This window comes from Cutaneotrichosporon oleaginosum, assembly GCF_008065305.1.
Source record: "Cutaneotrichosporon oleaginosum strain ATCC 20508 chromosome Unknown ATCC20508_contig05, whole genome shotgun sequence".
NCBI lineage: Eukaryota > Fungi > Basidiomycota > Tremellomycetes > Trichosporonales > Trichosporonaceae > Cutaneotrichosporon > Cutaneotrichosporon oleaginosum.
Window position 1 is genome coordinate 1,453,354 of NW_027072174.1, and position 25,484 is coordinate 1,478,837.

Genomic DNA, 25,484 nt, shown 5'->3' on the forward strand with positions numbered 1-25,484 from the left:
TCTCTGCGTTCTCCTGGCTGGCCTCCATTTCTCACTGCAACCCGCTCACCGTCCTTTCACGTCCTCGCCGCCTACTCGGGTGGCACGCTGCTGTCCGCTTCTGGCTTAATTTCCTGGGCGAGCTTGCTCTTCCTCGGCTTGGCGGGCTTGCGTCTGCGTGGTGCGGGGCTTTCGCGAGCGCTGTCGTCGCCGTCCGCCTCACTTTCCTCATCGACTGACATTGCACGCGGCACACTGTCGCCAGAAAGCGAGTGGGGGAAAGACGGACGGTCGGGTGTTTCACTCTCCTTCTGCTTCATTTCGCGCTTGGCTGCGCGCGCAGCGGCCTCAGCCTCACGTTGTGAGGCTAGTACAGCCGAGAGCTGCGAGTCGGGGCCTGAAGTCAGCTCATTGCGCCCATTGAGATCAGTCGGTGGTGAGACAACGCGGAGCGCGTTGGCAACCGACCAAAAGGCCTCCAAACTCGGACTCCTGCTAGCTGCCTAGGTCACGATGGCGAAGCCTGACCACATTCGACTTCAGAAGTCGCTCGCACTCACCTCGAGACCACGTCTTGAACTTGAGGTTCCCACCTCCGACGCCGCGTATCACGCGCTCATCGTAGCTCCACCGACGTACTTCCTCCTTTGGCCACGGCTTCAGGTCCATACGCGCAAAGGTTTGGGTTACCTTGGGAAACTGGCTGAGGGAGATCTTGGGGGATACGATTGGGTTGGCAAACACTGGAATGCCTAGCTTGACTGGGTCTGCCAAGACAAAGGGAGGGCTCGGCTCGCGCTCGACGCGCTCACGCTCTCGCGCGACGGAGGCGAGCAATAATGAATCTTGTGTCAGCAACTGCTGGTTCCGACCCCCGTCCACAACACCACGATGTGCGTCGCTACCACAGCCACCACCACCCCAACTTACCGAGATCAGGTGATACCTCACGGGAGACGCTGTGACGCTGCGGTGTGGCGAGCGGCGAGCTTCGCACCTTGTCGCCCATGAAGCTGCTGCCCTCCTTCCACGGCATGGGATCGCCCTTCCGCATGCCCTTGCGCCACGCCTTGCCCGGCCCTGGCTGGCCTGAAGAGCGGCGTCCGCCCTTCTTCTTCTCTGCGGCGGTGTCTTCAGCGGGGGTACTCGCAGGGCTTATAGCCGAGAGGGCGGACGGGGCGCGCTCGTTGCGGCCTTCGGGACCGTGATGCGACGCGCCGGCAGCGCTCGGCGTCAACCAGTCGTACTTCTTCTTGGGAACGGCAGCGGGTGGCGGCGGCGAGCGGACCTTGGTCTTCTGCTTCTTCGATGGTTTCTCTTCATCGGAGGACGAGTATGCCGCCTGTCGCGGATGCTTCATGCCGAGCTTTATCTTGAAGCGCGGGGGCGGGGAAGCGGAAACTGACGGCGACGGCTCAGCCGAATCGTATATGCCAGGTCGTAACTTCCGTCAGGAGATGCAACGCGGAGGGAGATGAGGAAGAGGGGAGCTCACTTTCAAACGGACTGGATCCTTGGTTGGCGATGAGGGGGAGATGGCGCGCGAGGTAGGTGATGGGGATGGAGCGTCGTCCGAATCAGAGTCAGTGTAGTCGCGAGTTGACATGGTGGCGTCGTGGATGCAGGCGTGCAGGCCGTGTGTCGATCCAGTGTGACGTGGTAAAGGGGTGCCGGTGGCGGAGGGGCGCGGCGAGCGTGGCTCGAGAGGCTCGAGTGGGTCGAGTGGGCGAGTGGGGGGAGGATTGCAAGAGAGGCGAGCGGACAATCGCGGACAAGAAGCGCCAGACGATGTCTCTCATTCTGCATCAACTGCATTCTGCCCTTCTGCCGTCTCCAGCCATGTGTTATTACTCAATCTCCGTATCCAACCTAATCAATCTCAAACCCCATTAGAACCATCTCTAATAACAACAGAGCTAGACCAGACATCAGTCGACCAGATTTCAGGCACGACACATGTCCCACTTTGCCAGTCAGACATCTGCCCCACTGCTCAACTCGACTCCAACTCGAGCCTCGACTTTTGTCCACAACTTGACGTCCTTCTTCCTCATTCTTCACTCCTCACTACTCCCCCCTTCTTCGCTCTCTCATCCTTCTACCATGGCATCCGTTGCCACGTCGTCGACAAGTAGCCCAAATCTTGGCGCTCCGTCCACAATGCGGCAATCCAAGGACTTTGACGTCGTTGCTGCTTACCAGCGCGCTCTTTCGGATGAGAAGGTGAGTGGAAGTGACGGAGGCGTGACGCTGTGTGCATAGATATGAGAGTGTACCGTGGTCCGTGGGGACATATGAGCGGGTGATGGGGAACGAGTGACGAAGCGATCTCCTTGATGCAATTCCAGGTTGAGCAGAACCAGCGCCGTGCGCAACCTCGTGTCGCTTTCCCTCCCTGGCTGAAACCCCGCTGACAACAGTATCCGCACCCCGTCGCTGCAATTCTCGCTCTTGTGGAATTGATGGAGGCATCGACGTCCACAACCCTTTCCGGTCTCGCGATCGAGCTCTCGCACGGGCGCCAGACCCTCACCGCAACTCAGAGCAGCTTGGGTGTCCGCGCAGGGTGCCAGCTGTGGGAGCGCTTCCTTGCCGCCTCAATGGACTCGGGTGGCGAGTTCACCGCGTACAAGCGCCAGTTGATACAGCAGGGCCGCTCCTTCTGCTCCGTCACCGCGCCCCAGTGCCGCGACAAGATCGCGCAGCAGGCTGTCGACTTCCTCCGTGACGACTGCGTCGTAAGGCTTTTGGAGTGTGATCGCGCTGACTCCGCCCAGATCCTCACCCACTCGTACTCTAGAACCGTGATTCAGACGATTTTGCGCGCGCACAAGCAGCACAAGCGCGTGAGCGTATATGTGACGGAGGCGCGTCCTGGGTGTCTTGGGTGAGTCGTCTCCCGCTCCAGTACGCGGCACCGTCCTTGCCTTGTATCAGTGACTGGCGCCCTTTGCCAGCCCACCTTTCTCCACCTTCCGCTGACAGCAGCGAGCGCACGCAGCAGATCCTCACCACTGCCGGCATCCCCTGCGAGGTCGTGTTGGACAGCGCGATCGGATACATCATGGAGCGCGTAGATATGGTGCTGCTTGGGTGTGAGGCGGTCGTCGAGAGCGGAGCGCTGGTTTCGTCTGTCGGGACGTACCAAGTGGCGCTCGTGGCTAAAGCTATGCAGAAGCCTGTATACGCACTCGCCGAGTCATACAAGTTTTTGCGCCACTACCCGCTCTCCCAGACCGACCTCCCCATGCCACGCGACGCGGACAAGCTTCCCCTCACGTTCTCCGCCGACATTCCTACGACGCCAACGAGCTCGCACTTCCGCCGCCCGTCTACGTCCCAGCCGCCCAGTGGGTCTGCGACACCGTCAACGCTGCCGCCACCTGCTGAGTTGTCCACGGGAACTCTGAAGAACCAGCCCAAATTTGACGTCACGTTCCCGCAGCTCGTCGACTTTATTATCACGGACTTGGGGACGCCACTGTCGCCAACGTCGGTCAGCCAGTACTTGGTTGCGCAGTTTTCATCTTAGTGGTTGCAGAGAGGGAGTATGACACACATTGCATGACGGAGCGGCAAGCTGATTTTTTCTTTTCTAAATGGACTGGTTGACTGGCTGAAGAAACTGACTGCTGACTGGACTGGACTGGGCACAGCGAAGATGTCGATGTGAGAGGGTGGTACAAGGTAAAAGCAATGGACAGGGATGCTGATATCAGATTGAATGCTGAGGAAAAATGATGGCTGAAGTTGGCAGTGGCGCCGGGAAGCGAGCGAGGGTGGGGCTGAGTTCGTTCCGCGGGCCGGCTAGTTGGCCGCTAGAGTCAGCCACGCATTGCTCTAGCAAATTACTCACATAGGCACATGTGCCGGACGAAGCTGTTTCCGCGATCGCGGGGGTCACTAGACGAATTCCACGCTGCAGCCATGGCGGCGCGGTACTCCTGGGGGATGGTGTCGAGGTGGGCGAGAACAGCGGCGTCCGCCGCGCCAGGGGAGGCGGGCTCGTCGTCGTCCGAGTCGTAGAAGACGTCGCTGTACGACTGCCTGGGACTGGGCTGGTCGCCATGTACGATGGCAGTGCGGCAGAGGTCTAGGTCGCGGAGGTGAGCGGCGAGCACGAAGACTTGGACGGGACACGCGGCGCCGTCCATCAGGCGGACCTTGAGCTCTGTGACGGCGGCGCGGAGGGCGGACGCGCAGTCATAGCTCTGTAGGAGGAGGAGGGCGTCGCGGGCGTCGAGAAGGTTGTGGGGGAGGGGGAGGGGGCCGCCGAGCGCGGCGCGCAGGAAGGGTGCGAGCGTGTCGGCTGGCGTGGGGAGGTGGGCGGGGAGCGGGAGGGTGCGGAGCGACGGGCTGGGTTAGTGGTGCTGAGAGGTGGGCTCACCTCGCTTGGGAGAGGCGGGTGCGGTCGACGCGGAAGACGACGCCGTCGGCAGAGTGCAGCTCGGCGTCGCCGGCGGTGTAGTCTGGGTGGAGCATGGTGGGAAGTTGGCTGGGTGGTGGGTGGGGCTGAAGTGTAAGGGGTCACGGGGACTACAGATGTCGCTTGAGGGTATAAGAGTACGAAGGAGATCAAGGAGAGAAGCTGTCGGCTGTGTCGGGGCTGTTGGCGAGTGAGCGCCGATTGCTAGCGAAGACGAAGGATTTGAGATGATCTGATCTGATCTGACATATGTACATATGGCGGCAGCTTGAGTTTGCACTCTGCACTCTGTCAGCTCTTAACAATTCAGGTGGCAGGTGATCAGGTGCGGCACGCGCCGCAGAGACAAATCCAGCGCGAGGAATGGGCCCAAGCGGCGAGCGCCACCCCGTGGCCGCCCTCGTCGCTTTCGTCGCCCTCGTCTCGCGTCTCCCCCGCGGCCCACCCGCCCTCTCCGGTCTCCCACGCCCGAAGCCCGACGGGACGAACGTGGCGCGGCAGTCCCGCATCTCGCAGTTCATGGTTTGGAACGATCTGCAGATGTCATCAGCTGTCGGTCCAAGGATCCGAGGATCACGTCAGAGATCAGAGATATCAGAGATCGGACTGATCAAGCTGATCAGGAGTCAAGAACATCGTATTCTATGTATATTGTATTCAAATGCGGAATTGCCGAATGCACATGCAAGAGTACTAATCAAAGGCAGGCGTCGAGGCGTGTGGCGCTCCTCGGATCCTCGACTTTGATGCCGTGACGCCGTGCGTGGGAAACAACTGGGCGTCAGCGGGGAGCTGTGCGTCTCTTCGAGGAATTCGAGGGCGGAGGGCGCATGCGGATCAGGAGATGCAGATGGATCCTCGTCTTCTTCGTCTGCCCGACGTGTCCGGCGTGACGAAGGGTTGACGGGGGGTTGACGGTGCGAGCGGTGCGAGGGAAGGGGGCGAGTGTGCGCCACGCGTGGCCAGTGTGTAATCGCGCTCAGCTCGCTCAGGCCACGTCACGTCATGTCGTCTCTTTCGTTGCATGCATGGCCGCAAGGCTGTCACCATCCTTCGCTTCAACTCACTCGTTCGCAACGCCCAGTTCGGCGATTCTAGCACGTCGCGCTCGACGACGTCCGGCTGTGTCCGCCTGGAGTCAGCCATCACCAATGTTCGGCGCCCAGTTCATCGGCCATCGGGTGTCGGATGTTGGGCGTCGGCGCGTTGGGCGGCCCGCGGCGCGCGTCGGGCGGCGCGTCGGTCTACGACAACCCCAGCCCCTGCACACGGCTCGCCGTCTGCTTGATCCCGCTTCGCACCGTCTTCCCGCCTTCTCTCTCCCTAGCCTAACATCCCTCTCTCATCCTCACCCTTGATGACAGCGAGCACGCGCTGGAACTCATCCGGCAGCCGCGCCCCGTCCTTGACATTGCGCCCCCACGCGCGGCTCAGAGCCCACATATACTCGGTCGGCACCCAGCTCCAAAGCGTGTACGGGAGGTGCGTTGGGTCGAGAGTGCTGGCGCCGTGCGTGCCCTCGTTGCGCACGTCAGCGTAGGCCGTCCCGTTCCAGCTCTGGCTGTGGTGCTTGAGTGCGAGCGCGCACGTCTCGACGTCGTCGGCCGTCGCGCCGAGGATGAACGTGTACATTGGCACAGAGATGCCCTGGCTCAGCAGCTCCTTGACTTTGAACAGCACGAGCTGGAGCGCGACGGGGCAGTCCCACTTGCGCAGAAAAAGGATGAGGCGGCGCAGCGCTGACACCGACGGCGTTCCGCTGCCGTCTGGCGTTGTTGCAACCGTACCCGTCGTTATGACGCGCAGGAAGGCGCGGATCACCAGCGCAGCCTCGATCTCGTTGTCGTCAAAGTGGAGGTGGCGCGCGCGCCCGCCGTCGTCCCACGACGCTTCGGCGCGCAGGCCCGCGCTGGCGTCAGGCGGTGAGAGAGAGGATACCTACCTAGCCGAGAAGAGGTGGTACGTCTGCACGCGGAAGCTGAGATAAGCGACTCCTGGAGATTAACGCACCGGACGTTGTCAGCGGACGTGAGCTCAAAGTCGCCGTCGCAGAACGCCGCATCTTCAATTGGCGGCGGTGCGAGTGCGCGGGGTCCAGGGCTTGGCGCGCGGGAGGGATATGGGCTCGGCGCGCGGCTGGGGAGCGGAGAGGCGGCGCGGCTCGGCGCGCGCGACAGCGGGCCGGGGAGGGAGGGGGCTAGAGGCGCCGGCGTGATGGGCGGACTGAGGGTGCTGAGGCCGAGCCCGAGGGCTTCTGCCGCACGCAGAGCGGGTGACTTGGGCGGCTGCAGCGGGCCGGGGCCTGGGGGCATCGCGAACGTCGGGTTGAAGGGCGTGTCGGGGGTGGAAGGGCACGACATGATGGTGGTGAATAAGATGTATGTTGACCACGTCGACGAGACTGCTCGTCTGTGTCTGTGTCTGCGTCTGTGTGAGTCAGTGCTCCGGATCACAAGGCGAGTAAGGCGGGTGCGCAGGAGCCGCGAGGGGCAATTCGCTGCCCTCGCCGGCGGCACCGGCGCGCACGGGGCGTCGCGTCAGCTTTGTCTCGCAGCTCGCACACGTTGATACATCGCCGACGTGGATATATCGTCCATGGCTACATCGTCCGGAGCGGGTCCGCGTCCGTCGTGCTCACGAGCACCTCCCATCCTGCGCCCTCGGTATCGAGCTCACGCTGCAGCCACGGCTGGAGCACAGCCTTGAGATACGGCCGCTCCGTGTTGCTGTGGTTCGCGAGGACGACCGTCTGCCCGCCTGCGACGCACGCCAGGACCTCGTGCTGGTGTTAGTCTCCTGCTGCTTCTCATCGCTCAACCCACACAGCTCAGCTGTGTCCGATACTCACGTGGCTCATCTCACCGGTGAGCAGCAGGTCGGCTTTGACGCCGCGCAGCACGCCGCCGCCCGAGCCAGCACACACGGCGACGCTCTCAATCTTGCGCTCTGTTGACGGCGTAGCTACCTGGACTGCGGTCAGCGGGGCCTGAGCGACACGCACCATACTCGAGCCCGAGATGCTGCTTGATGGCCTTGACGGCGTCGGCGACGCCCATCCCGCTCTTGAGGGACACGATCTTGCCCATCCCCGCGCCCTCAAAGCCGGCCGGCACATTCTCCGACGCCGTCACAACCTCGATCGCGCTCGCATTGCCCGCAAACGGCTCGACGAGCCTGCCGTCAGCACTCTCCGTTTCACAGCGCACCATGTGTTGATGCCGTTCGGCGTCGCGTCGAGACTCGTGTGCGGCGCAAACACGCTAATCCCACGCGCAGAGAGCTTCAGCAGGCTCGCCTGCAGCGGGTCGCCGAGCGTAAAAGTCTTGAGCCCGCGGAAGATCTACGTCAGTCGAAGCGTGAACGCAGCTCACTGGTGGATGGTAGGCGATGACGGCCGAGCACGCGGGCAGCGCAAGCGCCTCGGCACACACGGATGGCGTGAGGTCAATCGTAAGGAGGACCTGCTTCTTCTCGCGCTCCTCCGGGAACGGCGCCTCTGGTGGTCAGTTCTAGCTCCACCCCACATGACGGACCGACGATCACGCCCACCTGTGGTTAGCCATGCCTCGCGACGACGCACATTGTCCCAGCTGCGCTCGGCGAGCTGGAGCGGCGCAATGCGCTCCCACACGCGCTTGATAACAGCGATTGGAGTGCGGGCTGCCATAATGTGTGACGAGTGTACTCCTCGTCATTGCTGATCTCTGGGAGCAACAAGTAAAGTGGAGGCCACGTGGCCGGGGCCCCAGCTCGGCTCGAGAAAGTTCCTCCACAACTCGCGATCTGCTTACATCTTCCGCATTTCCGTCCAGCTTTCTCCACTCCCTCGCCACCATGTCCGACCGCGAACACGACACGAGCATCGACAAGGTGCTCGATGCGATGGCTCGGGCGCGGGGCGACGAGAAGCGGGAGCCCGTGACCTACGACGAATTCCAGAAGGTGCTGGACACGACCCCGCTGTTTATGCGCGAAACGCCCAAGGACACGGGCGGCGACTACGTGCTTGAGGCGCTGAAGAGTCTGGTATTTGAGGGAGAGGGAGATGGTGAGTGAGGGCCGCAAATTGTAAGGCTGCCTGGAGGTAGCCGGTGGCCGGCTGGAGGCGATAGCGCCGTCCGAGCGCGCGGGCACGCGGGTACGCTCCATCCTCCCGCCCTGCTTCGGCCTGCACCTCGCTTCGCTCGATGGCCGCGACGCTGACACCCTTCCAGAAGTCGCGATCAACTTTAAGAACCACGGCAACGAGCTGTACGCACAAAAGTCGTACCGAGACGCAATCGACGCATACACGTCCGGCCTGGACTCTGGACCGGCGGACGAAGCGCTGCGCGTCTCGCTCCTGAACAACCGCGCGGCATGCAACATCGCACTGCGCAACATGGGCGCGGTGCTGCGCGACACCTCGGCGATTATTGCGCTCGCCGCCGCGAAGAACAAGGACCCGCCGTCCAAGGCACTGTACCGTGCAGCGCAGGCGCTCGTGTCGCTCGAGCGCTGGGCTGAAGCGCGGGACGCGGTAGCCCGCGGCCGCGGGCTGTGGTCCGAGGGCGCGAACCAGAAAGTGTGGGATGCACTCGCGGCACAAATCGAGGCGGGGGAGCGGCGCGTCAGCGAGCGCGAGGAGCGCGCGCGCCGCACGACGATCACGGACGCAGCGCGGAAACTCGCCATCGCGACCCGCGGCCTCATCGTCGCGAACACGTCCGAGCCGCCCGATATCCCGGAACCGCTGCACTTCGACCCGGCTGCCCTCGTTGACGCACCCCTCTTCCCGAAGGAGGCAGCGGAGGCTTGGGTCGCGCCCACAGCGGCTACGCCGCTCATCTTCCCCGTCTTCTTCCTGTATCCGCAGTACGGCCAGTCCGACCTCGTCACCCACTTCCACGAGGAGACCAGCTTCGATGACCAGCTCGCGCCGATATTCCCGGCGACCCCGACATCCACCTCGCCAGAGTGGTCGCCGTGGGATGAAAAGCACGAGTATTACACCAATAACCTTGTCGTGTATGTCGAGACGGTCCAGCGCCGCCTGCTCAAGGTCGGCAAGGAGATCACACTGCGCGAGGTGCTCGCCAAGGCGGTCAAGATTACCGATAAGGGGCGGGATGGCGTTCCATTGCGCGATGGGTTGTTGAGCTTTGTCGTGCTCCCCAAGGGCAAGGTGGAGAAGGAGTGGATCGAGGATTTCAAGCGCGTGCGAGACGGCGAGTCGGCGCGGAGATGATGCATAGAGTGTAACAGTCATGTGTTGTCGAAGCTCGCGAGCATGACACAGGGTGTAGTATATGTTGCATGATTCCGGGAGAGGCGTTAGCTCAGTTATAAGCCCTGGCTGTTCATGGTAAAATCTACCCCGTCCCGGACACGATGCATACGGCCCCAGCTATGGGAGAGCCCGGATGAGGGTATCAGACGTGACAAAAGACTTCTAGTACAGTAGCCGCCATTACACCGCCTTAAACGGCAGCGACAATCTCTTCCGACGACTCGAGCGCCTTGACCATCTTGATAACCCTGGATGTCAGCAAAGCTCGTACACGTAACGCACTCCTTGCGCCTGGCAGTGACCTCAGGCGACTCGCGCAGCAGGTCGTCGAGCAGGTCCTGGCGGTACAGTTCCTCGAGGAGCGTCTGCTGGAGGTTCTCTTTGGCGAAGTTGACGAGCGTGTACGAAATCGCCTTCGGAACCATGTCAATCATCTCGCGAGACACGACGTTAAAGTAGGAGCGGATAAGGCTAGGGTCAGTGTAGATCATGGGGACGGACTCACAGCTTGATCACCTCCGTCTCCATCAGCTCTCGGTCGCTCAGCTGCTGCACGGGCCTGATGGTGGGCGGGGGCGCGTCCATGGCAGCCACACCCTTCCGCTTCGGCTTGTCCTTGGAGAAGAACGACCCGAAGAAGCTCTCCTCCTTCTTCTCTTCGAGGTCCTTCGGCAGCTGGTTGACCGGCTTCTTGGGATCAATCTTCTCAGGCGGCTTGTTCGCGTTTAGGCGCTCCTGCACAATGGCCATAGCCTTGTGGCCATTCAAGAAATCGGGGTGCGTCGTGTTGATGTACGTCGCCTGCATGTTGACCATGTCCGAAACAAGCTTGTTTGTCGGGTTCATGCAGTTCTTGAAGAAGTTGATGACAACGGAGTTGAAGCGCTCTTTAAGCTCAGGGTACCGCTTGAACGTGGTCGTCTTGTTGAGAAGCTGCCCAAGAATACGGATAAGCTCATCGTACACGAGAGATGCGCATCGAAGCGAGGGGTCTTCCAGGCGGCGGATCTGCTGCTTGACGATAACCTCGAACGCGGCCGTGCCCACGAAAAGAGCGGGTGTCGAACCGGATGAGTTGTACAAGATCGTGCGGATGTCGCCGTCCTTCACCTGGTCAAATGGGTCGATGCTCTTGACACCATTGTTATACAACTCATGGTAGACAAAGCTGATACGCGCACCGCCTGACAGCTCGTTCTGCGAGAGGTCGTTCGTGTTGCCATCGATGGCCGAGCGGAACTCGGAGCAAAACTCGGTGATGGTCGAGAGTACCAGGCTGCCGGGGTTGGTCTCGCCCATGGGACCACCAAGGGCGGAGAGCTCCTGGCGGTACTTGACGAGGTTGGTTGCGATACGCGCCTTGATGTCTGGCAGCGTGTTGCGAATGTGGTGCATGAGGATAATGTTGAGCTTCCTCGCGAGCCACGGAGTTCCGCAGTACTGCGCCTTGCTGGCGTAGCTGGGGTGGGTCTCGAAGAACTTCTTCTCGGCCTCGAGCGCGGATGCGATGGATCGCGACTGGTCAATGTCACGCTGGCCACGGTTGACGACTGGCACGTAGCCGAGACGCAGAGGGATAACCCTTCCAGCGAGAATGTCGACAACGTCGGTGCCCTGGTCCATGAGATCGACCTTGGTCAGCACACCAATGGTACGAGTTCCATCGGGGTCGACCTCTCGCGCGAGCTTGAGACCGTCCGAGTTGGCCAGATCGGTGTTGGCTGCTGTGACCGCAAGAATGATGGCGTTCGGCTTGGAGATGAAGCGCATGAGCATGTCCCTGATCTGCTTCTCAATGTCGCGCGGCTGGTCACCGACTGGAACTTTGGTGAGACCGGGAAGGTCAACAAGCGTGAGGGTGAGGACATTGGGAGAGTAGATTCGGAGGTTGATGGGGTTGGGCGAGATGCCTGCCATCAGCTGGTTGTTCCATTGAGACCCAGCTCACCGGCGTTCTTTCCCGTAATCTTCTCCGTGTCGCGCACAATTTCCTCGCGAATCTTGTTAAAGTCAAAGAACTTCTGCCCAGGAAGATGCAGGAACTCTCCCCACTCATCGGGGTTGGTCTCGTTTACGCGCGTCTTGGCCATAGCGTCCTCGACCTTCTCCTCCTTCTTGTCGGCGCCATTAGGCTTAGCTGTCGCAGGCCGGTTGATCAACTGGAGCACGAGCGGACGACGTGTCACGATACCAGTGCCACGGGGCAGGAAGTCACGTCCGACAATGTTCTTGGGTCAATATGGACACAGAGACAATGAGCGTACCTCGAGAACTGATGACTTGCCACTGGACTGCGAGCCGATAACAGTGATCTGCGGCAAATCCTGCGGTCAGCGGAGCCTTCGCTTGCCACCCACGATATTGTTCTGAACACCGATGTTGGAGAACACATCTTGGAGCTGGGGTGAGCGAGCAGTCGGGGAGCGGGCGCACCTTGTTGACGAGGCTAATGAGCTGCTGGTCCATGATGGGCAGAGGCTCAGGACTCGGAGGGCGCTAAGAGGCTGTGTGGTCAGCGGAGACTGCGCAATGAGACGGTATCCGTCGCACGAGCAGCGGGATGACCAGGGTGGAAAGCCTGGGGACATCTGTGGATGGCGATGCAACGGAGTGGAAAGGCTTACAAGTAGTGCTTTAGAGCTTGGGTATGCTCGTTAAGATGCCGTAAACAAGAGAAAATGAGAAATGTAGATGAGTGACGAGGAGGGAGATGAGGATCAAGCTGAAACGGAGAATGAGTGCGTGCGGGCGAGTGGAAATGGAGGAGGAGACATGATGCACGTCGACGGCGGACAGGGCATCTCACCGTGCCGCGCCACCCACCCAGGCGACCCTTCCACGTGGCCACGCTCGCACCTGATTGGGCAATTTCGCTGCAATCGGCCTGGCCGCATCGCTTTCCTTTTGGTGGACGCGTCATGGCATCGGCACTCACCTCTCTGCTACCTTCTCTCGACTTTCTTAGCTTTCCATCTCGAGTTTTTCTCTCCAATCTGTCCCGCTTTCGCCTGGAACGCCTGCACCCAGCTCCCTCATACTCGTTTACGGCACTCCGTGGGATGCCTTACATCTCCACAGAAGCCCTTATTGGGGCGGCCTTGGTCGTCTTCCTCGCTTTCGGTTACCAGCACTTGACCTCCACCACTTCAGTCGCCAACAGTAACGACGCGGCGGCCAAGAAAAAGAACAAGAAGCACAAGAAAAAGAAAACAGGTCAAGATGGGTCAGCCGACACCCCCGCGACTGTGAGCGAGGCGGAGGAGTCTAAGCCCGGCCCAAAGAAGGGCAGGAAGGGCAAGCACTCGGCGCCGCTCAAGCAGGAGGTCAAACAAGACGTTAGGCTTTCGCCTGGCTCTGTCTCAGCCCCAGCGCCCCAGACGCCCGAGGTGCCAGCTGAAACGCCCTCCTTCGCCGCCGCAGCTGGCGGTTCTCCCGCTTCCGTTCCCAGGCCTAAACCAAAGACGCTGGCGGAGAAGCTTGTCCCTAAACCGCGCAAAACCAAGGTCGACGAGTGGGTTTCATCTGTTTCTCTGCTGATGAAAGCATGCTCGAGCCTGAGGACCGCCCACCGCAACTCGCTCGTGTGATGCGAGTTGTGCAACCGGAGAAGGTCGAGAGGTTCGCCGAGGACTATGCGTCTTCCGACTGGTCGGACGAGCCGCGATCTCAGGACGATGGGTGGAATGTCGTGGCGGCAAAGAAGAGTGCGTACCTGTCGAAGGCGAGGGTGTATGGTGGACGCATGGTTTGCTGACAGACAGAGCCCGTGTCAGTGTCGATAGCCGGTGGAGGTGGCGGAAACGGTAGCCCCTCGCGCGCGAGCTCGAACGACCCTCTCACCAAGGTGCAGCGCAAGAACCAGAAGAAGGCGGAGATGAAGCGTGTAGCCAAAGAAGCAGAGGAGGCCGATCGCCTCCGTCGTCTGGCTGCGCACAAGCGGGACCTGGAGCGGTACGATTGACCTATTGAGCTCGCTGACGAAAGGGAGAAGATCAACTCGATCTACAATGCGTCGCAGAAGAAGGTTGTGCGTGAGCGCGGACGCATTGTTGACGGCGGGAGTGGTGGGCAGGCGGCGTCTCTGAACAACAAGGGCCAGCTTGTGTGGGACTGAGGATCTGGTGATAAAAGAGGATTATCGAGCATTGAGCATTTGACAACACACTCGCATTTTGATGGTACAGCATGGACACCATATTGCTTTGAACGAGGATGGCGGAATGACGTCAGAGATCGGCGATGACCGCGGTGGACCCATGTGATTGAGTGACTCCCGAGTGTGCTGGGTGAACGAGTTCCGCGGGATTGAGGAGTCAAGATCCGGTCACTTGTCCCGTTTCGAGGACGCGACGCAGCCACGCTCTGCAACTCTCTGTGCTCTCTCGGCGCGCTCTCTCGGCTTGCAGAGCAGGTGGGGAGCCGCATCCGCGCTTACTGGCCCCGCCACCAGCTCCCTGTGCCTCATGCCCACCCCGCATGCCGATCCCCCCCCCATACCCCGCCCCCGCAAGCGCGTCTCGTTCCATGCCACCCCCAGGCAGCCAGCACTTAAGCCACGTCCGCCGCCGCCATTCCTCTCTCTCCCACATCATCATCACGATGCTTAGAGCCCCCCGCCACACACCACGTCTTGCTGGGCTACTCCGTGCCCGGCGATACCACGATGACGCGAGTTTCGGGTACCGCGTGCCCAGCAAGTATACGCTGCCTGACTGTCAGTGACCTGGCGGAGAGAATGCGCTGACGCCAGACACGGCCGAAGAGCTGGCGAACCGTAACGAGAACGCCGCGCTGCTGCGCTACGTTGAGATGATGCGCCGCCATGGACACCGCGCAGCCAAGGTATGTTGCCATCACGCGGCAACGCTAACGCCAGGTCGACCCGCTGGACCTGATGGAGCGGGAGTGAGTGCGGAGGAGAAGGAAGACGCACGAGACCACTTACTAATTCAGCCCCGTCTCCGCCCTCGACCCCTATCGGTATGGACTGTCAGACGACAAGAAGTACCCCCTCAAGGGCATCATGCACCTGCCGCAAAGTGGGGACGTGCCTCGCTCAGAGACGGGCGAGGGGACGGACGCGTCGCGCACGCTACAGGAGATCACGGAGCATCTCATGGGCGTGTATGTCGACAGGATCGGGTACGAGTTCCAGCAGTGCCCCAGCAAGGACGAGCGACTGTGGTTCCAGCACCACGTCGAGACGCATTCGAGCACCGGTGACATGAGCGACAAGCGCCGCAAGCGCGTGTGGGAGCTGCTTAGCCGTAGCGAGGAGTTTGACCGGTTCCTCGGGAAGAAGTTTCCCAATCTGAAGCGATATGGTGAGTTGCGTGTCGGGATGTTGAGACAAGATTGAGAAAGATGGCCGAAAGATCGGCGGCTTGACTGTGGAGGGACTCGGACTGATGGCAGGATGCGAGGGCGCAGAGAGCATGCTTCCTGCTCTTGACACGCTGTTCGAGCTTGGCGCTAAGGCGAACCTCCAGAGCATTGTAGTGTCGCTTCCCCATCGTGGCCGCCTCAACCTCCTCACAGAGCCTGAACTCTTCGGATACTCCCCCACCGGCCTGTTCGCCAAGATCAAGGGGCAGCCAGAGTTCGACCCCAGCACGGCGCCTGGTGCGACCGGCGACGTGATCTCGCACCTTGGCGGGATCCGTGAGCTCGACTACGATGGGAGCAAGGTCAAGATTGAGATGCTCCAGAACCCGAGTCATCTTGAGGTGAGTTTGGAGTCTGCAGTCGAGCACCCCTGGACGCCGGTGGCATGGGCTCCGTCGCTCACACCAGGCTGTCAATCCAGTCGCTCTCGGAATCACCCGTGCAAAGCAGATGAAGCTCCTCAAGGAGTCCCCTGCCGACTGCCAGCTCGGCGACCGTGTCCTTTGCGTCCAGCTGCACGGCGACGCGGCCTTCAGCGGGCAAGGCGTTGTCGCTGAGTCGCTGGGCCTTTCCGGCCTCCCGCACTATGGTAGCGGCGGCACGATTCACATGATCGTCAACAACAATATCGGGTACACTACACCGGCGACGTTCTCCCGCTCGGCAATGTACGCGTCCGACGTGGGCAAAATGATCGGCTGCCCGATCCTGCACGTCAACGGCGACTACCCCGAGGACGTGGTGCGCGCGGTCGACGTAGCATTCCAGTACCGCAACATGTTCCGCAAGGACATCATCATTGACCTTATCTGCTATCGGCGCTGGGGACACAACGAGCTCGATGAGCCGGGGTACACGCAGCCCCTGATGTACGAGAAGATCCGCGCGCGCAAGAGCGTGCCGGAGCTGTTCGAGGAGCGTCTTAAGGCTGCCAACGTGCTTTCGGAGGGCGATGCGAGAGCCGGCCGCGCAGCATACAATGAGAGCCTTGACAAGGCGCTTGAGCAAGTGCCCGGGTACAAGGCGCACAGCGAAATGCTCGGCGGCAAGTGGAAAGGCATGGTGTGGCCAGCGAGCGCCGAAGCCAAGCCGGACCCAGAGACGGGGCTGCCAGCTGACCGCTTGGTGGCTATTGGGAAGAAGAGCGTCGAGCTGCCTGAGACCTTTGTGAGTGGCGAGCTGTGATGGTCCTCAGATGGGGCAAGGCAACTCCTCGTTCAGAGCAAGCTGATCTCAGAACGTTCATTCGCGCCTCAGGCGTCACATCTCTTCTCGCCTCAAGGGACTCGAGTCCAAGGTGGACTTTGCGACGGCTGAGGCGATGGCCTTTGGCTCACTGATGGAGGAGGGCAATGACGTTCGAATCTCGGGACAGGACGTGGGGCGCGGTACGTTCTCGCAACGCCATGCCATGTTCGTCGACCAAAAGGACGAGAGCTGCTTTGTGCCGCTCAATGACTCGCTGCAGGCACCCGGCAAGCTCGAGTTGTGTAACTCGTCGCTCTCCGAGATGGCTGTTCTCGGCTTCGAAATCGGCATGAGTTGGGCAAACCCGCGCCTTTTGCCGATCTGGGAGGCGCAGTTTGGTGACTTCCACAACGGGGCCCAGAGCATGATCGACACGTTCCTAGTTGGCGCCCAGGCCAAGTGGCTCAAGCAGACAGGCCTCGTCATGCAGCTGCCGCACGGATATGACGGCGCGGGTCCGGAACACTCGAGCTGCAAGATTGAGCGGTTCCTCCAGTTGTGCGATGACGCTACGCCCCGGCACGACGCCAACCTGCAGGTCGCGAACCCGTCGACCCCGGCGCAGCTGTACCATCTGCTCCGGCGCCAGCTGCTGCGTAACTACCGTAAGCCGCTGATCATTGCGTCGCCCAAGGGCCTACTCCGTGCGCCGATCGCGGCCTCGCCCCTCTCCGACATGGCCGAGGGAACGCGTTTCCGCCCCGTCATCCCCGCGACCGAAGTCGAGCACGCATCCCGGGTCGTTCTCTGTTCGGGCAAGCACTACTACACGCTGCTAGAGGCGGCGCGAGCGCAGGGCGTCGACGACGTGGCCCTAGTGCGCGTTGAGGAGCTGTCGCCCTTCCCCGCCGCTGAGGTCGCTGATGCGCTCGCACCTTTCCCCCCGTCTACGCAGGTAGTGTGGGCGCAGGAGGAGCCCGCCAACCAGGGCGCATGGACCTTCGTAGCGCCCCGCCTGAACCGCATCCTTGAGGACCGGGGCAGCGCGCCCGCAGCGTACGCGGGCCGCCGGGCGTCGGCAACAACAGCCACAGGCGTGGGTGCGTGGCACAAGGCCGAGGTGGACGAAATTATCGCCGCTGCGCTCGAGGGGTAGAGTAGGGGTAGGAGAGGATAATGGGTAGATCGTAGAAAGCATGGTAGCAGGGACGGCGTGACATAGGCTGGGCCGCAGTCAGCACGCACTGCCTGCAGTGCTGCGCGTGAGTGCGTCGAGTGAGTATTGCGTTCGGGTTATCGGAGATTGCCGCTGCGTGCCTCAATGTCGCACCTTGAATTGTTTTCGATATGCCCTCGCAGATCCGTGGCAGTGCGCTTGCAGGTAGCAACATAGGAGTGAGTAAGCACTGCTGCGCATTGCATACGGCCTCGGCGGAGGTACCGGCTGCAGGGGACAAGCTGCAGGCTACAATCTGCACAACGCAACTTCGCACAATGCCACCATGCGCCGGGAGTTCGGTCAGATGCCGCGGCTCGCCTGGCCACTGGCCTGGCGTCTGGAGTAGTAGTCAGGAACTACATCGTCAGCCATGCATCTAGTACTCTTGCTCAGCCGGCTCAACGTCTGCGTCAGCAATGAGCTGGGTTTGCCTGCGGGCCTTGGGGCCACCAAAACGGCCTACACGGCTGGTGTTGCCGGATGGCCGCATGGCCGGAGTTGCGTGTGCGCGCGCATGACAATGATGCATTGCGAGAGGATGAGGGCAAAGCCGTAAGATGCGCAAACTTGCCGATCGATACGCGTCCAGAGAATCCAGACATTGCGGACGTCCGCATCCAGGCATCCAGGTACATGGGAAAAGTTCTGGGCACCACCAGGAGCATTCGGAGCGCGGAGATCATGTACCTCGTCCTGGAATAGATAGGCAGGAATGGAAGGCAGGCAGACTGCATATCGCAGATCAGCGGATCAGCGGCCAGCGGCACCGGGCGATGCGGGCTACCGGGAGCGGGAGTGGGAGTGAGAGTGACGACAAGGTTAGTGGCGGATGGCACAAACATAGCCGTACCTTCGCGACGAAATTTCGAGCAAGGGTAGTTTTCATCGCATATCGGTATGTCGGAGTACACGCAAGCGTCGAGTATGCGTAGATAAGGACCGAGGCGCGTTAAACGAAGGACGTGGTCGTCGGACGCACTGCTCGCTGCTCGGTGGTGGATCGGTGGACCGAGGAGTGCGAGGGATGCGAGTGGCCCGCTGAGAGCGATGCCAGCGCTTGGCTCAGAGCTCTCTCGCACATGCCAATCTCAACTTGCCCGTCCAGATCCCGGTCCCCGTGTTCCTCGCTCCACTCCGTGGAAATCGGAGGTCTGGTCGGGAAACCCCTCTACAGCTCTGCAGCTCTGCAGTCCCCATATGATCGAAATGGCGTGGGTTGCTCCACAGAGTCGCAGCGATATGAAGGCACAGCCATGGAGAGCGGGAGGTGAGTAGAGAGGTAGGAGGGCGACAAAGAGAGGTGAGGTGAGAGGTGGGATTCGGCTTCGCATTGCCATGCCCCGCCATGCCGGGTCTTGCCCTCACAACGCGGGATGCAGATCTCGCTCTCATCACGGCAGGAGCGGAGGGGATAGCGTGAGAGTACACCAGATACTCGGATTCATGGGGTTGCCACCTGAACCATCTACGAGACCGAGGCGGCTACTTCTCAAGGCTCCGGCGCGTGGGAAGACTGCCACCGCGCGCTCCGTGGCGGCTGATCAGCGCCATTGATCAGCAGGCGTGTTGTTTGTCGCCATCTGATTCGCATGCATGACGCATTGGCGGAGTCCAAGACGAGGGCGTGGGCGTGAGAGGGCGATTTCATCAGCTCATCAGCTCTTTCAACAACCGGGCATGGCTGACCGTCATGAGTATGCAAGGGTCTTTGCAATCAGGTCCACGCCACTGGGACATCTTCCGCTTCGGGGATGCAGGTCAGCAGACACGGAATGCAGCTGCGAGCTGGCGATCGCTTGGCCTAGTGCCAAGTGGCCAAGTGGCGACTTGGCTGCGACAGATGCATTCATGGCAGGATTTGGCGGTTAGCTATTACAATAGTCGAATTGACTTTGATGCAAGGTATCCGGTTATGGTATGCTTGGCATGCTGACCCCTGCCGGCCGGCTGCTGGGAGTACTCGAGGCCGGCTTGACTGTACGCGACGACGAGGCCTGTAATCGCTCGGTCCGCACGGCCGGTTCCAGCTGACAGAAAATGCACTGAATCGAGCAACGGCGAGGATTCCAGCAGCAGCGGAACCGCCAAACCCACAACCCAGAAGCTGTCAGTACGTCAGCGTAATCCGCCCAGTAGCTCAGCAGCAGCAGATGACGCCGGACCTAGCGGGTCCCAGCCTCGGGCATCCGGACTCGGGTCGGCTGCCATCGGCTTATCTCTGTTGAGAAAGCCGCGAGGAGCGTGAACAAGAGCGCGGCGACCGAGGGCCGAGGCAAACAGTCCAGGAACGCCTGGCACGTGCAACTATCTCTTGCGGCCGCCGCAGTCCGTCTCCGCAACACTAAGCGCGGAGTCGAGTAAATGTTTCGGTGAAACCGATGACTGCATGACTGCATGACTGCATGACTGCATGACTGCATGACTGCATGACCATCAATGCTAATAGTCGAATCGCATGCTCGCTCGCTCGCCCGAGGGTTGCTGGTACCTTGACACGGCTCGTCGCCGTGTCGATTCCGATCCGGACCCTGCGGCAAGCCCAGGCCTGAGATATCGTGAGAGTGATAATGAAATAATCGCATGACCGGGGTGGTGGGGTGGATGGGCGGCGTGGTCAGAGACGCATCGATGATGATGACCGAGATGCGAGCGCAGACAATGGCGAGACAAAGCATGGTTGTGAGAAGTGCAGAGGACGAAGAGGACGAGACTTTTGCAGCATCATGACGTGCATCAAGGTTAGTTAGGCATGATCCAGGGCTGTCCAAGGGGGAATCAGGGGCTTTTCAACTTTGGAGGCGTACAAAATACAGGGGCAGGGATTAGCCAGGGAAAAGTGGAAATAAGGGAGTAAGGGAATCTACTTAGGGGTCAGGCACAGTTGCAAGAGCTCGGTGGAGCGAGGAGTGAGCGCTCTTGTCCAAGTCGCTCTCTCTTCGGTCTCTGCTGCTCTACGAGTTCCATGCCGCCGCATGCCGCAACGACTCGTTCTTTGAGCCTGCTCTACGCTCTGCGCTGTATATTCCTGGTACTAACTCTGCCGCTCTGCGGACCTCTGCGGACATTGCGGACATTACGGCTCTGGTCATCTGCCTCGCGCTTTGCCCGAGTCTCCGGCTTCGGTCGGCCGCATCGCGCGCATATCGCTCTCCCTCTCTCTCGCTCTCTCACCGACGTATGGTATTCGCAGTCTTGTCAGAAATATCTATAAATGAACCCAGGCGTGGCGCATTCTTTGTTCACCAGCCACGATCTCTTCTAGCTATTGCTACTACTCTCAACTCTCAGGCCTCTCTACCACTCTACCTCTTCCTCATTATCCCATCTGGCCACTCGGCACCGCTCATAAGGCATCGGCCAAGACATCTTGCACTGCTATACTATCCCCTTCTACTCCCATCTACTCCCACCTCGCTACCTACCTCTGCTCCTATCCGAAGGTAGTCAGTCACATAGTACCACTACCACCGCTTCTCCCAGTCCCAGTCACCGCACTTCCAGCTCTACATCTCCATCCCCATCCTCATCGTCTCTTTACCCCTGCACTTAGCGCATGTGCATCGACGAGCTATTCGCGTTTGGTCAACCCCCCCGAAATTGATAACAAACCGGAACCCTGTCCTTACGGCCGCCGATAGTCACCCACCCTTCCCTCCGCAATCCCCGTCGGCCACTTGATATATCATCAGATCAGTCAGCCAACACCTCCCCTCCAACTCCCTCCTACTCTCTCATCTCTTACACTGCCTCCTCAACCCCGAGCCCATCGCCATGGAGGCCCTCGCTACTCCGACCCCCTTCGACACTGTCGGCGACAAAGCCTCTGCCAACCTACTCGTGAGTGTTCCTTCAAACTTAATCTAGTCGCCGCCACTCCTCCCCTTGATCGCCGCCCCTCCCCACCCTTGCCTCATGCCACATGCTGACTATAACCAGGCGCAGAACATGGCTACATGGTATCTCTACCAGCAACCCAGCCTTTTGCCCAACATGAACAACATGAACAACCAGGACTGGATGCTCGGCCTCGGTGGCGGAAGCGGCAGCAGCAACAACAGCGTTAGCAGCACCACCACAAACCAATGCACCGCCACGGCACCGACCGCCGGAACCGACCTCTTCCCAACCTGGCCTCCCGCACAGCCCGCACAGAACCAGTACTGGATGAACATGAACATGTACGGCGGCTCCATCGCACCCTCACTCCTCGGTGCACACGGAAGCTTGTCCGGCACCCCCAACACCACTCCGAGCCTCGACATGGTCGACAAGCTGGTCGCCTCGCCTTCCCCTCTCGGCGGATCGCCTCCGCACAGTGCAGCCGACTCGGACGCCGAGGGCGAAGTGGACCCCGATGCGGATACGCGGTCCAACCACTCGCACCACTCGCATGACAGCCACGAGCATGAAGAGGGCGTCGAGCGTGACGGCATGATCTGGGGCATGAAGGTAGACGAGTACCGCTCGCTCTCGGCCCGCGAGCGCAAGCGCGTCCGCAACCGCATCTCTGCGCGCACATTCCGCGCCAAGCGCAAAGAGCATCTTAGCTCGCTCGAGTCCACGCTCGGCGCCAAGGATCTCGAGATCAAGATTGCGCACGATGAGATGCTCCGCCTGCGCCGCCAGGTCACCGAGCTCCAGCGCCGCCTCGCAAAGTACGAGCCTGCGTACTGAAGCGATAGACTCGATACCCCCTCGCTACCGTCTCTCGACTCAGTCGTCGCGCTGTGCGCGCTCACCTCGGTCTCGATCCCGTCCACATCCACAATGTCCGCCTCTCCCCGCCCCTAGTACTCGGCGCCAAGCCCGGGCGCCGCGCACCGGCCGCCACCTCGGCGACTTTTACGCAGCAACATTGTTAATCGCCCAGCCGCCCAGCCCACTTGTATCTTGGCAGCCAGCCGCAGGCAACCGGGTCTGCCTCGCTTCGTCGCGCTTTGCCGCCTGCAGTGCGGTGGACCTACTGCACGGCAACACCTCCATAGCACACCCACGTCCAAGCCTCATCGAGTTGCCGTCCGACCCACACCTGTACAAACCTGTAGCCTATAGCATGCATGGCCCTAACTATTGCGTGGTTCTATTCCTACCTCGCAGCGGCGCAGTACGTGATTATTTATTATGACGATTTACCGCGGCCGTAGCCGCAAAAGTGTTTCACAAGCCAACCAAGAAATGAGTGATGAGCAGATAGGGGGCGCAGGGATCACTGGGGCCAGGGTACAAGGGGGGGGGACAAGCTGCACATCCCTGCTTGTTTCCCAACTGCGGCCGCTGCGCCTTCTGTGCTTTGCGCCCCCTGCGCCCTTGTGCCCTGAAAGATATTTCGAGCGCCCAACTGTGCTTCGGAGTCCGAAGTGGACGCTCTTCGATCTCTGCATGCTCTGCTTTCTCCATCCATCAAACAGCGCGCGCTGACACCACATATCATGACCAAACTAGCATTTGTCTTACCTCGACGTGCCACTTACCGCCCCCCTCCTTCCCGACGCTACCGAGCAACAGTCGGCCGAGCCGAGCTCTCTACCTGCCCGTGGCTCCGAGGCTCCGAGCATGCCGAGCACATGGCTCACATGGAGCACGAAAGTGTGGAATGCTGCTTGCCTCATCCCAGCCTCATCTCAGCCTCACCTCATCCTCCCTCCGGCGGCATAGCATGAGCCGAGCTGACTCATAAGCCACTCCGCGTGCGGGTGCGAAGGGGGCCGAGCCCGAGCCTGAGGCGCGGGTCGGTGCGGATGCGCCGTTGATGCTTGTACTAGCTGTGCTGGTCCATACACGGGTCACGATAGCCAAGACGTGAGGGCGATGCTTGGCAGGTTGGGCGGAGTAGTATGGGCCTGGCATCTGCCGCTATCCGCAACACGCTCCCATATTCCCAGCATGCCCAGCAGTGCAACTTCCGCCAGATCTGGCCATCTTCTCGGAACCGCACTGAACCGCTTGTCTGCGCGCGCCGCACCGCCCTAAAATGCCCGCCGGCCTCGTCCCATCCCCATACTTATCCATCCATTCCCATCCCCCTTCATCCTTTGCCATCGTCTCATGCATTCTCCTAGCCAGTGCAGGCCGTGTCAGAGCCATGGAGCCGTATTGCCAAGTTGCGGTGCCCACCGGGGAGTAACACGGCCGGTCGGTGCCCGGGGGGAGGCCCGGCGCCCGGCGCTGGCGCTCAACGTTCCATGCCATGCGCGTCAGCAATTATCTGGATTATCTGGCTCTGGCTCGAGCATGCTCACATTGCCCGTGCCCTTCTCTATTCGCCCCCCCAGAAACGAGTCCCTGCACCAAGCGTCTTGCTTGTCTACACGCGCTGCGCGACGCCCGACGCCTTACGCTCAACACTCATACACTCAGCGTGCGACGCACGACAAACGAGGTACACACGACGCGATAGAGTCTCGACAAACTTCGGCTCTCATAATCTCACGGCACCGGATAGATGCACCGATTTTCAGGAACCCCGGGGGTTGTCACCTCGGACACGGAGGCACATCTCCGCCTCGGTCAGCGTCAGGTAGACCGCACGCCTGCGACACGTTCCTTGTCATCCTCATCTTTGCAAGGCACGTCGCATTGTTCTCAATACCCTCGAGTTTCGCATCAGCCAAGACTGGCTGGCCCGGCCAGATTCAACGACACAAGTGCAAGTGCGCAATGCACTGTGGGAGTACGAGCGTTCCCGGTCGCGCAAGTGTTCCGAAACGTCGAGGGGAGAATAGAGTCGGTGTAGTGGAGGGTCAGACCGAGTTCCGGCATTCCAGGCATGGGCTGGAGCCCGCAACTTGGGAATTGGAAAGCTGGCACCAGTCACCAAACCGCGCTACCAGGAGACAAAACTCTCCCATGGATCCCGCGAATCCCACGGATTCCACGCCCATGAAATATCATGTAATTATGGCATATCGACATGGAGGAACGGGTGACCGTCTTCTTGAATCCAACGTACGCTACTGTCGCCTCTCGGCATGGCATAAGCGATGTCGGATGCCATCCGATTCGTGCGATTGCCGGTCCGTGGGATCGACGAGGACGAGGACGAAGTTAAGAATGGGGTTAAGGTCGAGGTCGAGAACGAGGACAAAGGCGAGGACGAAGATGTGAGGGCGAGGGCAACTCTGAGCATCCCGAACTGCCCTGCGGTACATCGGGCATCGATGAAGAGGAACGAAAGTCAATCCGATCGCGGCTCTGGCCCGCCGCTAACTCCTGCGTTCCACTGCAGTGCCTGCAGACTTGCGTTCGATCAGCCTCCCCTACTCCCGTGCGATGGCTTGTTCTACTGCGCACTTGAACTAAGCTTCCATTCAGAATTCAGAACCCCGACCGATCTCACGGTTCGGACCTGATTTCGAGCGTGCATGATCGACAAAATCAGCCACATACCGGCTAATGAGACTGCGCTCGGCAGTGTGGTTGATCATGTGGCATGTGGCAACGTGGCAGTCACCGCAATTGCGCACATGCGCATAAATGCACATGTTGAGTGTTTCACGTCATACGCCATGCTGTCAATTCACGCATTATTGGTCTATTGAATGGTTATGAGACTCGCGGCACAACCATGATGTCGCCAGTCGCGGTGAATCCGCGTTCGGGGGATCCACGATAACAAGTGAGGATTGTGCTGCGGAGTGGACTGCCATCTCCGTGGTGGAAGCACGCGAATGTTCTTTTTGTTTTTGTGGGTTTCCTCTCTCGTTCTCGTTTCATGACGCAAAAGATGGAGAGATCTCAGCCTGATGTAAAACGTCGTAAAACACGAAATGTGGTTGGATGTGGTCAGAGTGTCATGGTGTCATTGTCAGTAGTAGTATCAGTATGACGTTGGGTGACACGCTCTCCACGCGACGTGCCTGATGGTGGGGAGGGATTCCCGTTTTGGGGGTGACGGAGTGGAGGTGGCGTGTCCGGCCGTGCTGATCGCCGAGCTGCGCCTCACATTCTCCACATCGCCACGCCACATCACATCACATCAACCTTCCTCCACAACTTCATACTCCATCTCTAACTACCTA

General features: G+C 60.5%; 14 protein-coding genes across 14 annotated transcripts; 5 read left to right on the top strand and 9 right to left on the bottom strand.

The window, feature by feature from the left end:
- Nucleotides 1-71: 71 nt before the first annotated feature.
- COLE_06107 (uncharacterized protein) lies at nt 72-1,585 on the bottom strand (the record flags this gene model as incomplete). The annotated part of the gene is made up of 4 exons (XM_018419535.2): nt 72-376; nt 540-824; nt 910-1,423; nt 1,475-1,585. The coding sequence occupies 4 exons, from the start codon at nt 1,583-1,585 to the stop codon at nt 72-74; spliced, it is 1,215 nt and encodes a 404-aa protein (XP_018277259.1).
- Nucleotides 1,586-2,139: 554 nt separating this feature from the next.
- COLE_06108 (uncharacterized protein) lies at nt 2,140-3,511 on the top strand (the record flags this gene model as incomplete). Its single annotated transcript, XM_018423764.2, has 4 exons — nt 2,140-2,202; nt 2,400-2,717; nt 2,757-2,866; nt 2,968-3,511. 4 exons carry the CDS (start codon nt 2,140-2,142, stop codon nt 3,509-3,511), a joined length of 1,035 nt encoding a protein of 344 aa, XP_018277258.1.
- A 316-nt stretch (nt 3,512-3,827) lies between these two features.
- COLE_06109 (uncharacterized protein) lies at nt 3,828-4,461 on the bottom strand (the record flags this gene model as incomplete). The annotated part of the gene is made up of 2 exons (XM_018426059.2): nt 3,828-4,335; nt 4,367-4,461. The coding sequence occupies 2 exons, from the start codon at nt 4,459-4,461 to the stop codon at nt 3,828-3,830; spliced, it is 603 nt and encodes a 200-aa protein (XP_018277257.2).
- A 1,267-nt stretch (nt 4,462-5,728) lies between these two features.
- On the bottom strand, nt 5,729-6,037 carry COLE_06110 (uncharacterized protein; the record flags this gene model as incomplete). The annotated part of the gene is made up of 1 exon (XM_018423763.2): nt 5,729-6,037. One exon carries the CDS (start codon nt 6,035-6,037, stop codon nt 5,729-5,731), a length of 309 nt encoding a protein of 102 aa, XP_018277256.1.
- A 185-nt stretch (nt 6,038-6,222) lies between these two features.
- COLE_06111 (uncharacterized protein) lies at nt 6,223-6,765 on the bottom strand (the record flags this gene model as incomplete). Its single annotated transcript, XM_018419534.2, has 1 exon — nt 6,223-6,765. The coding sequence occupies one exon, from the start codon at nt 6,763-6,765 to the stop codon at nt 6,223-6,225; it is 543 nt and encodes a 180-aa protein (XP_018277255.1).
- Nucleotides 6,766-7,004: 239 nt separating this feature from the next.
- Nucleotides 7,005-8,072, bottom strand: COLE_06112 (uncharacterized protein; the record flags this gene model as incomplete). The annotated part of the gene is made up of 6 exons (XM_018420459.1): nt 7,005-7,187; nt 7,254-7,375; nt 7,407-7,579; nt 7,612-7,745; nt 7,777-7,901; nt 7,982-8,072. The coding sequence occupies 6 exons, from the start codon at nt 8,070-8,072 to the stop codon at nt 7,005-7,007; spliced, it is 828 nt and encodes a 275-aa protein (XP_018277254.1).
- Nucleotides 8,073-8,287: 215 nt separating this feature from the next.
- On the top strand, nt 8,288-9,632 carry COLE_06113 (uncharacterized protein; the record flags this gene model as incomplete). The annotated part of the gene is made up of 2 exons (XM_018420457.1): nt 8,288-8,453; nt 8,620-9,632. 2 exons carry the CDS (start codon nt 8,288-8,290, stop codon nt 9,630-9,632), a joined length of 1,179 nt encoding a protein of 392 aa, XP_018277253.1.
- Nucleotides 9,633-10,175: 543 nt separating this feature from the next.
- On the bottom strand, nt 10,176-12,140 carry COLE_06114 (uncharacterized protein; the record flags this gene model as incomplete). Its single annotated transcript, XM_018423762.2, has 5 exons — nt 10,176-11,584; nt 11,623-11,902; nt 11,939-11,998; nt 12,032-12,073; nt 12,108-12,140. The coding sequence occupies 5 exons, from the start codon at nt 12,138-12,140 to the stop codon at nt 10,176-10,178; spliced, it is 1,824 nt and encodes a 607-aa protein (XP_018277252.1).
- A 593-nt stretch (nt 12,141-12,733) lies between these two features.
- On the top strand, nt 12,734-13,788 carry COLE_06115 (uncharacterized protein; the record flags this gene model as incomplete). The annotated part of the gene is made up of 4 exons (XM_018423761.2): nt 12,734-13,185; nt 13,218-13,378; nt 13,436-13,625; nt 13,659-13,788. The coding sequence occupies 4 exons, from the start codon at nt 12,734-12,736 to the stop codon at nt 13,786-13,788; spliced, it is 933 nt and encodes a 310-aa protein (XP_018277251.1).
- Nucleotides 13,789-14,198: 410 nt separating this feature from the next.
- Nucleotides 14,199-17,403, top strand: COLE_06116 (uncharacterized protein; the record flags this gene model as incomplete). The annotated part of the gene is made up of 7 exons (XM_018426847.2): nt 14,199-14,388; nt 14,425-14,516; nt 14,551-14,579; nt 14,628-14,998; nt 15,090-15,400; nt 15,468-16,226; nt 16,297-17,403. The coding sequence occupies 7 exons, from the start codon at nt 14,199-14,201 to the stop codon at nt 17,401-17,403; spliced, it is 2,859 nt and encodes a 952-aa protein (XP_018277250.1).
- A 473-nt stretch (nt 17,404-17,876) lies between these two features.
- On the bottom strand, nt 17,877-18,308 carry COLE_06117 (uncharacterized protein; the record flags this gene model as incomplete). Its single annotated transcript, XM_018419533.2, has 1 exon — nt 17,877-18,308. The coding sequence occupies one exon, from the start codon at nt 18,306-18,308 to the stop codon at nt 17,877-17,879; it is 432 nt and encodes a 143-aa protein (XP_018277249.1).
- A 1,320-nt stretch (nt 18,309-19,628) lies between these two features.
- On the bottom strand, nt 19,629-20,141 carry COLE_06118 (uncharacterized protein; the record flags this gene model as incomplete). Its single annotated transcript, XM_018419532.2, has 1 exon — nt 19,629-20,141. One exon carries the CDS (start codon nt 20,139-20,141, stop codon nt 19,629-19,631), a length of 513 nt encoding a protein of 170 aa, XP_018277248.1.
- Nucleotides 20,142-21,378: 1,237 nt separating this feature from the next.
- Nucleotides 21,379-22,140, top strand: COLE_06119 (uncharacterized protein; the record flags this gene model as incomplete). Its single annotated transcript, XM_018419531.2, has 1 exon — nt 21,379-22,140. The coding sequence occupies one exon, from the start codon at nt 21,379-21,381 to the stop codon at nt 22,138-22,140; it is 762 nt and encodes a 253-aa protein (XP_018277247.1).
- Nucleotides 22,141-24,416: 2,276 nt separating this feature from the next.
- On the bottom strand, nt 24,417-24,614 carry COLE_06120 (uncharacterized protein; the record flags this gene model as incomplete). Its single annotated transcript, XM_065626459.1, has 1 exon — nt 24,417-24,614. The coding sequence occupies one exon, from the start codon at nt 24,612-24,614 to the stop codon at nt 24,417-24,419; it is 198 nt and encodes a 65-aa protein (XP_065482270.1).
- Between the last annotated feature and the right edge of the window lie 870 nt (nt 24,615-25,484).